The sequence below is a fragment of the Podarcis bocagei genome, assembly GCF_964188305.1.
Source record: "Podarcis bocagei genome assembly, chromosome: 7".
Taxonomy (NCBI): Eukaryota; Metazoa; Chordata; class Lepidosauria; order Squamata; family Lacertidae; genus Podarcis; species Podarcis bocagei.
The window spans coordinates 16,127,277-16,143,386 of NC_138132.1; the positions used below are offsets into that span (position 1 = coordinate 16,127,277).

The 16,110-nt window shown below is 44.4% G+C and overlaps 1 protein-coding gene across 1 annotated transcript; it reads left to right on the plus strand.

Moving 5' to 3' along the window:
• Positions 1–4,059: 4,059 nt before the first annotated feature.
• LOC308590130 (phospholipase A2 inhibitor gamma subunit B-like) lies at positions 4,060–9,874 on the plus strand (the record flags this gene model as incomplete). The annotated part of the gene is made up of 5 exons (XM_081199845.1): positions 4,060–4,246; positions 6,108–6,224; positions 7,125–7,271; positions 8,351–8,488; positions 9,535–9,874. The coding sequence occupies 5 exons, from the start codon at positions 4,060–4,062 to the stop codon at positions 9,738–9,740; spliced, it is 795 nt and encodes a 264-aa protein (XP_081055971.1). The 3' UTR covers positions 9,741–9,874.
• Positions 9,875–16,110: the final 6,236 nt, after the last annotated feature.

The window sequence follows — 16,110 nt, forward strand, 5'->3', positions numbered from 1 at the left end:
ATCCCTGCTGTAGAGCTCCCATAGCCCATAGTCTAAAACAGAGCTTTCCAAACAGTGTGTTGCAACAACTCGTTTGTGTGTTGGCTGCAGTGTGTTGCCCGAACACTCCCCACACTCCTCCTGGGGCTGGAAAGGAGTTAGTTTAACCCCCAGTTTGTGAGTAAAATTGAATTACTGCTTTGAGAAATGATGCATGTCTATAAAGTGTGTCACCAACATGAAAAGTTTGGAAAGCTCTGGTCCAGAAGCACATTTTTACATCTACTGCCCTCCAACAAGTGCAGTGTTGACGGAGGAAGGTCTGGGTTGGTGTCTTTACTGGCAGATGCCATTATTGGGCTGTGTCTGTACAGCTCTCCTGAGTCTCAAGCAGAGTTTATTCCATGTTTGGATGTCTGCAAGTGGTTCTCTCCGAGCCTTATTTCAATTTTCTCTTTGTGCTTTGCATTTGTTTGAAAATTGACGTTGCTTTACTGCTCTGCTGCTTTGTCATTTTTGGCATGGTGCATCGTTGATATATTGCAACCTTCTTGGATGTTGGTGGTAAGAAAAGGTGGGCTAGGAATCCTTTCAGTAATAAAGGTAAATAAAAGGTAAAGATAATTGCAATAGGTGTGTGAAAAGCACCTTTTCTCCAAGTAACCACAAGTGTCCAGACACAGGACGGTATGAGTAAAAGGCTAGGTTTGAATATAATGCTAAGTTAAAACATGAACCTGCAATTCACTTACATAATGTTGCACCCCACCCTAATTTCTGAGCAGTGCAAAATATCAGGGGTCCAAGTTCTGTGTTTCCTTTGGAAATGAGGCACAGCAGACACTGTGGTGTCTTTATGATATATGGTTTATTTACACACATACACAAACTGAGTCTGGATGGAAAGAGCTCAGAGCATTCACATTTCAAGAGGGTCTCTTGCTCCTCCCATGGGTATGGCAGGATTGGATCTAAGAACACATCAGCCATGCTCTTTGTCTCCTTGTTGCAGCCCACATGGGGCTCTTTGACAACTTTCTTCATCCTTGATGAAGCACTCTGCCCCACCCCACCCCATTACGCCTCAACCAAAGGACCCATGCGTCAGCGATCACACATCAATTGGATGCACCTAAAATGGTGGCTGCCTGTACATTATTCAAAAACGGAAATCCTACACTAGAGGTTTTCAACCTTTTCGAGTCCACGGCTCCCTTGACCAACTACATTCTTTCCCCGACACCCCTGTGGGGCTCAGAAGCCCAGTTATGTCACCCCTTGCCTGCAGAGGTGGCAGCCTCTCACCCCTTTTCGAACTCCCTCCCTTGTGGAGTCTTCCCTCAGCCTCCTCTCTTCTCCCCTCTCCTTGGCAGTCCTCCGGGCAGCTGCTGCTGTCATCCCTGGTCTCTGAGCACCCCCCCATCCCAACCAGAGGTGCCTCCTCACACTGCCCCACAAGGACCTGGGATTGTCTGTGCATTCTCATCTTGTGTTGATTGCAGTGGCGTAGCGTGGGTTGTCAGCACCCGGGGCAAGGCAAGTAATTTGCGCCCCCTAACCCGTGGATTTGCGCCCCCTAACCCATGGATTTGCGCCCCCTAACCCGTGGATTTGCGCCCCCTAACCCTAACCCCCAGATGTTGCGCCCGGTGCGGCCGGCCCCCCCTGCACCCCCCACGCTACACCACTGGTTGATTGCAGTAGCCATTGTAGCACCATCCTGTTCTTTGTTTTATTATCCATTCCGAGCAGCAAGGGCTGATGGACTGGCTGGCTGGGCTCCCTTGCCTACTTGCTTGCTTACTCCATGGTCGCCTCAGCTCCTGGCAACCAGCACCCCCTGGCCAGCCCCTGAGGCACCATTCCCCTGGGGAGCTTGTAGCCAGGGCTGCTGCAACAAACAGCTGTGCAAGCCTTTGGGAGGCAGAGACGCAAGAAGGCATCAGAGGATGGAGGGAAGAAAGAGGGACAGAGGCCAGTGTTGCCCACAGCACCCTTGACCATCATTCAAGGCACCCCAGGGTGCCACAGCACACTGGTAGAAAACCACTGTCCTAAATCCTTTTTGTCTCTGGCCACTAACACACAGCTGGAGGAAATTCCCTCCGTGCCCCTGTCCCAATGACAGACGACACACGACGGCATAGCAAGGTCAAGCGCAACAAGCCCTAAAAGTAGGGAGAGGTGGGCAGGTGTTCCGAATGCACACACCAAAAGAGGAAGCTCTGGGTCACGTGCATGGGCATAAATAGGTCCCTTGAACCATTTAGACTGTGTCCCATTGGCCAGATTGTACCCAGCTTGAAGGGACCTACCAATCGGGTGTTGTGGCTAACCAATTGTACCCACCCACAACACAGGGTGTTGGTTGTCCAGGTCTCACTGCAATACATGCCCTCTTTAAGGGAGGACCCGATTTGGCGATTTGCCTGTTTCACTTTCGGCCTTATTGCCAAAGGTGATGCCATGTCCTTTAAAAGCAAGATTATTCCACTTAAGCTATGGCAAGTTTCTTTCTGCAAGAAGAGCAGGTTGAAATGATTTTTCAGGCTGAATGAGGATTGTTTTGTGGAAGAATGGAAGCCTTTTTTCAGAAAATTTTATGGCATGGTGAATTCGCGAGCAGGATTTGAACTATGAGCAACAGAAGGAACGAGAGATTATTGTATGGTGGTTATTATATAAATGAGAGAAGACAGAGTGCCACAAGGGGGAGAAATTAAAACACCATGGAAAACGGGATGGGAAGTGGGGGAGGGGCAAGGAAAAACTTAGGTTTTGGAGTGTACGTATATGTGATTTTTTTTGGAAATTTAATAAAATGTAATAAGCAATGAAATGAGTTTTCAGGCTTCTTTTCCAAAATGCTACATTACTTAGTGCTTTTCTATCACATGCTGGATCTTAAAAAGAGAGAGGGGAAAATGGGGAATAAAAAGGAAGGCTGGCATCAGTCTCGGTGGGCCTTTCAAGATGGGTGGGCCTTGATATCTGCCCAACCATGTCAGACATCAAGGCCTGTCAATCTTGTTTGGTGTTGCCACCAGGCCTTCCCCCACATCCAAGCCCAAAATTATTGCTGGAGAATGTTTGGATCAGCACCAGTAGATGCTTTCCGTCCGGATGATGCTAAACATATTGCTTTAAAACGTTTTAAGTGCAGCCGAGCACTTTGCGATCTGACATTTCTCATCAGCTCTCACTGTCGTGCACTTACAGGCTGGACAATATCCAGGATGGTGTCTGTTTCACGGTGTCTCCCCCGGCGTTACAGACATATGGGAGGTTGGCCTGGGCCAATGTTAAGAGCCTCTCAACTTTCATTTTAAAATAACCCTGCAAAGATCGTAACCCAAAGTTCCCTGGGGGAATTCTGTAAGCCAAAGGCAAGTCTGAGAAGAATGACTTGCAACAGCAAACCCATCAACCGTCCTGGAAAAACAGGGGATATCCCAGTTTGGACACTACTTTTGTGCATTTTTGGGACATAATCTCTCTCCCACCCCCACCCCCAAACAATATCTTCAGGGCTCTAATCCATATGTGAAAACTCTCTATTTGGGTTGAGATCAATGACCAGGGTTTCAGTTTTTCCAGATACAACATATGGCTAATGTGTTAATAAGGGAACATGACCCTTTGAGAGAATGCATGCCTTTTGAGATGTTTGTTTCGTCCTCAAGATTAAAGGGTGTATAGGGAAAGCTGTGCAGAATGCTGTCAGAATTAAATTCGATTCCAGGTGCTTATCAAGAGCAATGGCAGAAAGACAGATGTAACGATATTTCTGTTGTCGACTGGAAATGGATTTGGAACTTAGAGCACCATTAACTGGATGAACCTTAAAGAAAACTCTTATGAAGGGGGAACTCAGATGGTATTTCACCCCATTAAGAATGACCCAAATTTTTAGGACTCAAATATATAGGAAGGGTTAGTCTCACTTCCATCTTGGAGCCATTCCTGGGAACACAGGTCTGGAACATGCTGAGTTCCAACCCTTTCTCAAGAAACACTGTAGCCCTTTGGACACTAGGTGGCAACCACATTAAATATACTTGATTGTGGGAGAGCTCTTAGATGCCTTCTCCCTCTTTCTGGGAAGTGTTGGTCTGCAATAAACCAGCCCAGCTCTTTCAGATGCAAAGATCTTTTGCTGCAAGCAACGGATTTTCAAACCTGGCTCCGATTCTAGTCTCGAAACAGATGTCTGGTGCCATGAGCAGTGCTCTCCTCACCTGTCTCCTTTCTATTTTCATACCTGCAGGTAAGTGTTTCGTGATTCATGGTTGGTGGTGGGGCTCAGAGAGGTGCAGGACCAAACTTTGGCTTGTATGCGCTGAGCAATGGGTCTCCCGTCCATTCCTCCACTTTTAAAACTTTTTTTTAAAAAAAGGTTTGCATATGGTTCAGCTGGGTATGCCGAAATTCCCAGTGTGACCACAGCTGTTTGCTGCCATAATTTGCCCAGAAGCACTTGTTACCTTGATGCTAATTTGATTTGGGACCTTTGTGTCCCCCGGAGTCCTTGAAGCACTAAAGAAATGGCCCTGATTCCTGGGTCCCCAGCATTCTGTTCAGGGCTCATTCTAGAAAGCATGGGTCGGAGAGGTTTTCTGCTTTCCCCATGCTTTCTAGACCCTGGTCCACATGGTTTTTTGTTTGTCCCTCCACTTCCCCTGGGAAAACCCGCTGTTTACTGTTGAATCGGAACAAATGTCTACCTGTGGAAAAACTGATTATTCTGAATCAGTGGTAAACGGTGGGTTTTCCTGGGGGAAAGCTGTGTGGACCAGCGCTCAGTGCGGGAAAGTGGGAGGGAGGGCACAATGAGTGAAATAAGGACACACTCCATCCTCATGCCCTGTGAACGGAGCAAACAATATGAATCTTAAAACATAGGCAGATCCATGGTTTCAGTGTTGTTTCAAGTGCTCAAGCTATATATATATCATTTATTGTTTTCTTATTTGATGAGGATTGGAATAAAGGCTATTTCTGCTAGGGGTTACTTTTGTCCTTAAGCATTTATTTATTTTTTTGCTTTGTTATTAGGTTATTATGTTTTACTCAAAGTTGCCTTGGGAGACTTCCAGCCGTTAAAGGCAGCCTATAAATATTTCAAATGCATTAGTGGAATAAACAACACTTGCCTCCAGCCTCCCCCCAAATATCTTGCTTATTGTATTGATTGATTCTGATTCCTAGCATTACTTTGCCTCTGAGTGCTCTGTTTAAAACAACAGACACATTCCGCTAGTGGGCCTGAAGGTTTGTACATTGTTTTGCAAAGCACTTACATAGGATCAGTTTGCCTTTAAGTTTTCCCCATATTCCTAACCTAATCGTCACATCCCTTGTATGCCGAGCCAGTTACCGTGCTCTGTAAGTGAGGTTTCCTGGAGATGCCACCTTATCAAGACATCCGTTCCACACAGTGAACGAATTGGGCCTTTAGTGTGGTGGTATCTGCCCCTTGGAATGCCTGCCCGTTGAATATTGAACAGGTGCCACTTCTGTTGTCTTTTTGGCAGCTGCTTGAAAACCTTACCCTTCCACCAAGTCTTTTCAGCTGAGATCTTTCCCATCTGCACTGGAATTGTTTCTAAGTTTTTTTTTAAAAAAAAAACCTACGGTAATTCATTACTTGTTGTTTGACACCCTGGGCTCCTTTGGTAAGAAGGGCAGGATATTTTAAAGAAGCTGACCTTTCAGTGTGGCAGCACCCACACTTCAAACCTCACTTCTAATTCACATCAGGTGGGCTCCTTCACCGTACTCTTTTTGACACCTGCTAAAATGATTTATGTTTCAACAAGCCTACCCAGAACCACAGAAAGTTGATTTGTGTTTCAATGTTTTGTTTTGTTCTTTTTTAAAAATAAAACTTGCCGTGAATTTTAAATATTTTTGGAAGGTTTCATAAAGCTGTTTTAAACTCTTTTTATTGTTTTATTCTTTTTGTAAACTGCTTTGAGGTGAGGGTTTTTTTAAAAAAACAATCAAGTGGTTTATAAATTTGATGAAATAAAATAACTAATATAAATATAAATAAAATGTTCAGTGGCTTCTTTTTTTTTAGTCCTGACAATTAAAAGAACGCGGCTGACACCTCTTTTCCTTTTAAGGGTTTTCCCTGGAGTGTTGGAGTTGTGAAACAACTGGAAGGAATTGCCAAGGGCAGAGGCAAACTTGTCCCATTGATTACGAAGAATGTGGTGTCCTTCAGTTGGAGAGGTCATTTGGTAAGGGCAAAGGGCCTGAATTTGTGGGGAACGTTTGGAATTGTTTTGACTTTTCTCTGCCGTGCACCTGGGCTGATTTGATCATGTAGGATAGCTACTCCTCATCTGTGCCTTACATTCACAGCAGTATCCTACCACTTTAAACAGACTTCCCCTAAACAATCTTGGGAACTGTAGTTCACTAAGGGAACTGAGAGCTGTTAAACTTGAACAGCAGGACTTCCCCTGCTGCCCACCCCTAAATATGTTCTGCAGGGTCTCCCAGAGTATGTATTGGGAAGGGGCAGGCAGAGGCAGATTTAGGAAAGCCTGACTTGTTTGCCTGCACTGGGTGCTAAGCCAAAAGGGTGCCATAGGCGGTGGTTCCACAGTGACATAGATCAGAAGATGAGAGGTAGTGGGGTTCCAAATTTTGGGACCGCTGAAATTTGAGTGTCCAAAATCTGCCAGGGCATGTATCTGTCAAGGGAAGGTAACTCCTCCAATCACCCATCAAAATTGGTTTAAACTGGTATCTTTGTTGATTGTATTGATGGTGACTTCTCTGTATTATTGCCATTTTTTTTCTATTTGCGTTGTTATTGTTAACCGCCTTGAACACCATTTGGTGGAAAGGCAGGGTACAAATTTAGCGAATGAATACAAAATAATAACTGTGCAGGGGGAAGAGGTGGGGAAATCCAGCGGTGCTACCTGGGGTTGATGGGAGTTGTAGTTCAAACCGTCTGGCGGGCGCCAGATTGATGCACAAAAGTGGGCTCGATGGACCTAACCATAGCTGCAACCAGGTCCATAATAACATTAGGGCAACAAGATGTTGAGCTCCGTGGCCAGGAATTTTCTTGCAGCGGATACGTCTCTGCTGTATCAAACATCGCCTCTCTTTTCCTATCCCTGCAGGACAAAATAAGCAGACCACTGTGAAGAACTGCACCCAATCCAACAACTGTGGCAAACAACTTGCAGTTTTCAATATGGGCAAGGGACGGAAAATACTGGGCAAGATTTCGTGCTGCACAGCAGATGACTGCAAGAGCATTAATCCCTGTAGGTCACCTTGACGCCTCCTTATCTCTCCCTGCTTACCATAATTAAGTCTGCGGGGGACGACTATCCAATGTCTTCTTTCTTCCACACACACCTTTTCCATTTTAATCTCACTGGGTTTGTATCAGTGAATGGCTTGATCCAGGGTTTGCCAAAGTGGTGCTCAAGGGCACCAATATGCCCTCCGGTACCTACTAGGGCACCTCTCAAAACTCCACTGTGCAGGAAGAAGAGAAGAATTTGGATTTGATACCCCGCTTTATCACTACCCTAAGGAGTCTCAAAGGGATGCAGGTGGCGCTGTGGGTTAAACCACAGAGCCTAGGGCTTGCCGATCAGAAGGTCGGCGGTTCAAATCCCTGCGACGGGCTGAGCTCCCATTGTTTGGTCCCTGCTCCTGCCCACCTAGCACATCAAAGTGTAAGTAGATAAATAGGTACCACTCTGGTGGGAAGGTAAACGGCGTTTCCGTGCACTGCTCTGGTTTGCCAGAAGCGGCTTAGTCATGACCTGGAAGCTGTATGCCAGCTCCCTCGGCCAGTAAAGTGAGATGAGCGCCGCAACCCCAGAGTTGTCCGCAGCTGGACCTAATGGTCAGGGGTCCCTTTACCTTTACCTTTAAGGAGTCTCAAAGTGGCCAACAATCTCCTTTCCCTTCCTCCACCACAACAAACACTCTGTGAGGTGAGTGGGGCTGAGAGACTTCAAAGAAGTATGACTAGCCCAAGGTCACCCAGCAGCTGCATGTGGAGGAGCGGGGAAGCGAACCTGGTTCACCAGATTACGAGTCCACCACTCTTAACCACTACACCACACTGGCTCTCAGGAGAGGCTGTTTGCTGTTCCTCCTCATTTCCTGCTTCTGCTGGCTTAACTTCTTGTTCCTTGAAGATACACCCTAAGACATGCCTGCATTTCAATGGGTACCAGTAGGCTGGGCCTCCACTTCGTTCTGAACAGAGGAGAGGTGCAAAGAACTTCTCTGTGTGTGGCAGTGATATGCAGATATCTTAAATAATAATAATTTGGTTGCAATGTCTTATCTTATCTTGGGTCTACCTGTCTCCTCTTTCTTGCAGTGCGTCCTAGAAAAACCACAGCTAACGGATTTAGATGCCCATCTTGCTATTCTCTGCACGGCGTGTGTGTGGAAGAGTCTATGGAATGTTCCGGAGATGAGCACTATTGTGCTCAGTTGTTTCAGACCCCAAGTACAGGTAAGTCATTCTGACGTGCTCAAGGTTATCTGATTAGAAACATCTCCCCTTCCCTGCTTCTTCTGTGTATTTTCAAATTTACACATGAAGAGGGATTTGTTTGTTAAACCACTATGGGAATTGTAGCTCGGGGAAGTGGCGGGAATTGCCTCCTAACTATTCCCAGAATGGTTTAGCAAGCAACACTCTCCTCCCAGGGAACCCTGGAGATTGTAGCTCCGTGAGGGGCAAAGCTCTCAGCACCCTTAACAAACTACAGTTCCCAGAATGTGGCCTAAGTCCCTTTTCAAATCCTTGGGTAGTTTTGACAGCAGCTTTCATATGCAATAGCCCACTGAGGGTTGCCACCTGTCCTGTATCATACAGGATTATCCTGTATTTCAATGTAAAATGCTACGTCCTGTGATGATACAGCTTTGTTCTGTATTTCAGGTCTTCTCTCTCTCTCTCTCTCTCTCTGTGTGTGTGTGTGTGTGTGCGCGCGTCAAGTTAGGGAACCTCTTCAAATGCATGTCTTTAAAAGGGTGTGTGAACAGGCATGTATGCAAGCTCTGGGTAGCCAGTCACAGACATATTTATAAATTCATGTGTATGTGTGTTTGCATGTGTGTGTACCAAATTCCAGAGGGGCCACCCTGTTAGGCTGCAAGAGATTGCAACAGATTGCTTTGAAGTCCCTTCAGCACCAGATGGAGAGAAAAAATTGTCCCCCAACCACCCCACCCAGCCCTGTCCCATATTTTGCCAAAGCAAAGATGGCAACCCTTTATTCTAGGCCTCCTCTGTCCTAGCTTCTCTACTTCCTGCATCTGGTTCTTGGCCAAATAGAGAATTAAGAATAGCATCAGAGAATTGTAGAATTGAAGGGATCCCGAGGGTCATCTAGTCCAACCCCCTGCAGTGCAGGAATCTTTTTGCTCAATGTGGGGCTCCAACCCACGACCCTGTGATCAAAAGTCTCATGTGAGCTATTGAGAGGGAGAAGAGTTTCAGGGCCCTTCCATTCTCCCGATGTTGAGTGCCGTCTTCTGAAATTCTCTCTGCAGGAGGGAACACTGTGACTGTCATGAAGGGGTGTGCAAACAAGGCTTACTGTGATCAGATGGAGAAGTTTGCCTCTGCTGCCAGGATGAGGTTACTTGAGACAAGCCATTGTGTACTAGCCTCCGGAGCAGCTAGCATCATTCCAGAATTGTTTGGACTTTTCCTCTCCAGCCACGCTGGGCTCCTGTTTGTGATGGGCCTTCCGTGATCCCTGGCATGATAAACCTGAGCGATTTCTCCTTTCCGCTCAGGCGTTATCCAGAACATCGCCTTTTTGTGAAGAACGTAGAGCTAAGAGAGTCAAATCTTCGAAGAAATATTTTCAAAAGAAAGAACTCTTCCTGTATAATATGATATATGATATATGATATATGATATATGATATGATATAATATAATATGATATAATATGATATGATATGATATGATATGATATGATATGATATGATATAATATAATATAATATAATATAATATAATATAATATAATAATATATATTATTTATACCCCGCCCACTCTGGGCAGCTTCCAACAAAATATTGGAATACAGTTATTTTATTTTTATTATTTATATTTTGGAAGGAGAACGGACACACGTGTAGTGTTTATAACGCTGCAGTTGATGAGGAAACATTTTTGGAGTAGTAATTCCTTTGCTGCTGTAGTTCAGCAATGGAGAACTGAAGCCCTCCAGATATTCTTGGACAACAATGCAAATATTTATTAAAAAATATATTTATGGACTGCTATTTCATTTTTTAAAATCCACAAAGTGCATAAAACCATACAGTAAAAATGTATGAAAAAGTTAAAAACAGACACCAATTAACCACTGTGGAAAGCTGTATTCTTAATTGCCTGCATAGACCTGGGGGAATAGAAAGGTTTTCAGCAGGCGTTTAAAAGTTGGAACAAAAGGCACCTGCTGAACTCTGTTGCAGTGTTCCACAAGGCTGGACTGATAATGTCATCAAGCACACCTCACAAACCTGGGGAATGAGCAACAACACTCACGCAGATGCAGAGATGACAGGTTGCCGCCCCCCCCCCCAAGACTGAGGAGCACCGGCATGTGGTGTGCATGTGTGACTTCATGCATGTGCCATGCTTGCATTGATGCGCTGTTGGGAGGAGGCGGAGTGCTCCGGAGGAGCGAGCTGCTGAAGCTGCAATGTTTGTTGCCTGATGTGTGTGGTGTCGCATGCACACAACATGCGGCAAGCCCCCTCAACATGGAGGTGGCTCGGTCCACTCTCAACAAATATGGAGGGGCCAAAGACACCTTGGGCCCATAGAGTTGGTGTGCCTGTGCAGATGATCTCATTGCTCGAGCTGGGGGTATAAGGGTTCAAGCGATTCCTGAGGCACCCTGGACCTAGGTTGATAGCAGGGTGGGGCGGAAGGAAGGAAGGAAGGAAGGAAGGACCACCCAACTAACTAGTCAGGGACCATAGGACTGCACCTTTCACATATCTAATTGTCTGTCTGTCTGTCCCTAATCTCCACCCTGTTCAAAAATAAAACTTCCTAGGCCTGTGTAGTGAGATAATGAGCCCCGATATGATGTGTGTATTTCTTTACATGCTTGCCTGTCACAATACTGATTGTTGAAGTGCAAAGTAGAATCAGGAGCAGAGTTGCTTTTGCACAATAAACGACTGCATATTGACAATTTCTTTCAATCAAATGACTACATTGTAAATGTTAAGAGCATGCATCGGCTCTGCTTGTGGACTGGAATATTGTTATTTGTATTTCTAGCCTACTTTCTAGTCAAATGAATCCCAAAGCGGCTTACAAACAATAAACAGTGTTCGATACTCCCATTGTTCTAGGCGCAGATTTCAGATAAAAACTGCAGAGTGGAAGGAAAGGAGGACCTTTTTTCTACCTCCTCACTTCCAGCTACTCTCTGAAGCCTGGAGAAGAGACCCTCTTAAGAATATTAGGGGGGTGGACAGGGGGAAGAACTAGACCGTGTGAAAAATGAACATAATATTTTAGCTGCAGTTCATTCATTTTCAGCTTTGTATTCTTGTTGTAACAAAAGTGCACCTAGACATTCTGTTGTTGCGCCCATAACCTACGTTTAAGGTGCCGTTTAGCTCCTGGCTTTCATATCTCAGTTTCTAACACTGACAATAAGTAACAGTAACAGAACAGAACATTGCAAGTACAGCATAAATCATGTAAGAATCTTAACAAATCGTTTAAAAAACAATCACAGTCTGTAAAACACCATTAGCAAAGCAGCAACTGAAAAATATGAGGTAAATGGAGTTGATTTGGTTGCTTTTCAAAGCGTGTGTCTTTTTTTGGAGAGAGAAATGAAAGTTGTCCATGTTAGGATGTTGAACCAATTCATAATTCTGTACCACTGTGCTGCTGGTGGTGGCACTGTGAAATAGACTTAATCGTGTTTATTGTCTAGGGTGCAATGCCATCATGATGAATCATGAAAGCGGATGAGAACTGGGAAAGCATTACGTGCTATGCAGTACTTAAAAGCATTAAACAATTATGAGGAGCCTTATCCAAATAGGAAATCAGATTTCCCCACTTCCCTAGAGACCTTTCATCAATGGTTCCCTGCGACTGCTCTGAAATAAACATTCAGACCCGAGACTTCATCTGTAGGGAGCTATGGGGGTGGAGGGAAATAAAGGTGGAAAATCTGCAGAGCATTATTGGTCCGTAATGGGATATAAGGTCAAGAATGGGTAGGTCACTAAGCTATTCCCCCTTTGTTCCAGCCTGTTGGCAGGCAGTGCTGAGAATACTTGCTTTGCCCCAGGCACTTGCAACCCATGCTATGCCACTTCCTCAAGGGTCATCTAGTACAACCCCCTGCAGTATAGAAATCACAGCTTAAGAATCCCTGATAGATGCTTTAAAACGTTCAACAAAGGAGAGTCCACCACTTTCTAAAGTAGTCAACAGCTCAATTTCTAATGGTTAGTTTCTTGAAACTTGAATCCATCGGTCTGGGCCCTACCCTCTGGAGCAGCTTAAGCAAAACGTTGCGATTTCCACCTTCTTCGATTTGCTCCGATGTGAATGAAGCAGAGCTGTGGCTGCAGCAGCAGTTATAAAACACCGAAGATGGAATGTCCAGGAGAAAGTGAAGCATTTGCCATAGCTGAGTGATGATCTTCCAGGCTGAACGAACCTCTACAGGACCTTAACTGCTGTGGTGTTCCAGCATTTTGGAGAGTCAGTTGAGATGGGAAGTCCTTAACGCAACATGTTAAAGCGAAAGGTATTTTGTTAATTGATATATGGTATACATATATGTATACACAGGAACACATCTATACTCGTGCACACTCCCATACACCCCCACTGGACGCCACACCATGTAACTGGACGTCACATGCATTGCTCCGCCCATTTTTGTCTCTAGCCATCCCACTACCGCTCATCAGGGAAGGTGACCCTTAGATTTTAAAAAAAGCATCTCAACCCCTGTTCTCTAAAGGGACTTCCCAGATTCATGCTGCTGAAAAATCCTGGACCTAGTGTGCTTGGAGCAATAGCCAGTGTTTGTCAAGGTTAGAGCAGACCTACTGAAATTAATGGCTATGAGAAACTTCCAGGCAGCCTCTACAACAGCTGCGCGGATGCTACTTGCCCAAAGATGGAAGGAGGACAAATTACCTACAAAAGAAGAATGGTTGATAAAGATGGTAGACTATGCCAAAATGGTGAAAATGACAGGGAAAATCAGAGATCAAGAGAACAATAAATTTAATAAAGCATGGGGAAATTCTATGTTACTTGAAAGAACACTGTAAACAATTAAAAACATTTGGCAGTATTTAAAAAACAACAACAACACCTGCAATGAAGGGAGAATTAGGATAAAAAAGGAGTTTTAAGAAAATACGGAAAATATGGTACGATGCAGTTTGAAAAGAATATCCAGGGAAACCATGGAGAGGGGAGGGATAGAAGTTCTAGGAGTCTGAGAATCATATTTGGAAAACGATTACGATTTATGTGTGGTGATAATTGTTAAAAGCGAAAACGAATAAAATAAATAAATAAATAAATGCACTGCAATAAAGAAAAATAATGGGGGTGGGGGCGAGAAACTTCCAGGCACGGCGTGTGTGTGGCCGATATAGCTTGATGGTCTATCTATACCAATCAATCTTCAGAGTAAAGTATTCCTTCTCCGTGTTGGCACCTGCTGCAGATATTAATATTGCACAGTTTGAAGTGACTGGAAGCATTAGAATGGACTCTTTTTGGAAGAAATCATTGTCCAAACCCATAAAATTTCTATGCAAAGTTTACTTACAGAACTTTCTTCAGAAACATAGCAAAATACAGTAAAGGATACATCCAAAATATCCATAAGATTTTGTGCAATGTCCAGCACTGGCTCAGCATCTTCTTAGAAATCCGAACTGTATCTCTTCCCTGTTTCTAGCCTGCTTTATATTCTGCCTAAGTCCATGCAGATTCTTGGAGAGATTCATTTACATCCTCACTCTCAGAGAGCTCAAGAGAAAGAAAACAGCCACCACCCTTCCAAGATGGTGAATTTGCAACTCAATACCTTCACCACATGATCAAAGCTTGCAACACTCACATGTTAGATGGCAGAAAACAGCAATTACAGTCGTACTTGGATCCCAAACGCCTTGAGAGTCAAATGTTTTGGCTCCCGAATGCTGGAAACCCAGGGTGCAATTCTCAGAGTGGGGTAGCAAGCGATACTACTTCGCAGAGAACTCTGGGAATTGCTACTCTGTCAGGAGAACAGGGGTTTTCTAACAACTCTCAGGACTACAGTTCCCAGAATGTATTGGGGGAAGCCTTGACTTATTCAGATTGATATAACACTGTCTTAAATGCATAATGCAGATGAGGTCTTAGTTCAATATCACCCACGGTCCCTGAATGCACTCTAGAGTTTCACTCCCCCCCCCCCAGTATACATATTTTAATTTCCCTCTCTGCCCCATATTGTCACGACCTGATTTTTACTGGACTCCTTTCTTGAATAACTGGGTTGGGGGTGGAGCTTATCAAATGCTAAGACTTTCCCCTCATTAACCATTTTAATGAGTTTGTCATATGGATTTGAATTCTGTGGTGGACGACATCAAGTGAGAAAAATGCTTTCTGAACTACAAATGCTGTGTACATCCAACACTTCTGTCAGTGACTGAAATAAATAGATTCATTTATATAGTCAAAGCACATGGTTTTGCCCCCCCCATAAAAGAATCCTGGGAACTGTAGTTTGTTGAGGATGCTGGGATTTGTAGCTATCTGATGGGCAAACTACAGTTCCCATGATTATTTTGGGGAAATAATGTGGTTTAAATATATGGGGTGTAAATGCTGCCTTTGTCTCATGGCTAGATTTACTGGATAAGAAACACTTTCCCTTCCCCTCTCTTTTCTGTGTAGTTTTTCAGTTTTGCATTATTCTCTCTCTCTCTCTCTCTGTGTGTGTGTGTGTGTGTGTGTGTGTAAATATCTGTGATTGGGTTGAATGACAGGTGATCTAGATGATCCCATGGCTCACAGGGGGCAGAACTGTGTCTTCCTGGGAAAAGGTAAGAATCCCTACCTCGCCTCTCCATCCTTCCCAATGATCTTCCCCTTGAAGCAACACTGTACAGAATGGAATCCTAGGATTCAATCCTGCAGGGTGCAGAATGCTGCTCCTTTGTGAAAGGTGTTCCCTGCAGAGAAGATGGTTGAGTGTGAGCATCACCACACAGGTTGGACTCTTCCGTTCACCAGCTGGAAGGAACCTAAGGACTCGATTCTGCCGGGTACATTCCCATATATATATTTGAAGACTTTATAAATCACCTTTGATTTTGAAAAGAAAGGTGGCCTTTAATGCTTTTTATATTTTCCTACAAGCACCTTTTAAAGACATATTTAAATAAAATCCATCTTTTTATTCCTGACTAGGCAGAAACACACATACAGAATCATGTCATTTTAAATAGTCATAATGGTACATACTGCCCTAAATCTGGCTCTGCTGTGTTATTCCATCTCTGCTTTGTTCAAATTTCTGCTGTTGTTGAAAACTGCCAAATAAAATCCTGCCTTCTCTTTTGTTCCCCTCTTCTGACTTCAAGCAAATTCATGACTGTTAGGCAGTACTGTAAATTCTCCAGGGGGCGCTGCATGATGACAGCCTTACATTCACACACACACACACACACACACACACACACACACACACACACACACACAGACACTATGCCTCTTCCACTAAAAATGAAGTATCCCTGCCAGTTAGGGTTTATCCAGACTCTTGTGCCACAGCATTCCACATTTTAGCACTCAGTAGGGAGCAAACAGCAATTCAGCTTTTCCTCGGATCAACATTTTCTTCTGATTTATCGCTAAAGTGTGGGTTTGCCCTGGGAAAGGAGTGGGGCAAGGGGGAAAACCACTTGGACCTGTGCTTTCCAGGAAGTGAGGATGATCCCTACATCCCTAGGAAGCTGCCTTAAACTGAGTCTGACCACTTGTGCATCTAGCTCAATACAGTGGTACCTCGGGTTACATACACTTCAGGTTACAGACTCCGCTAACCCA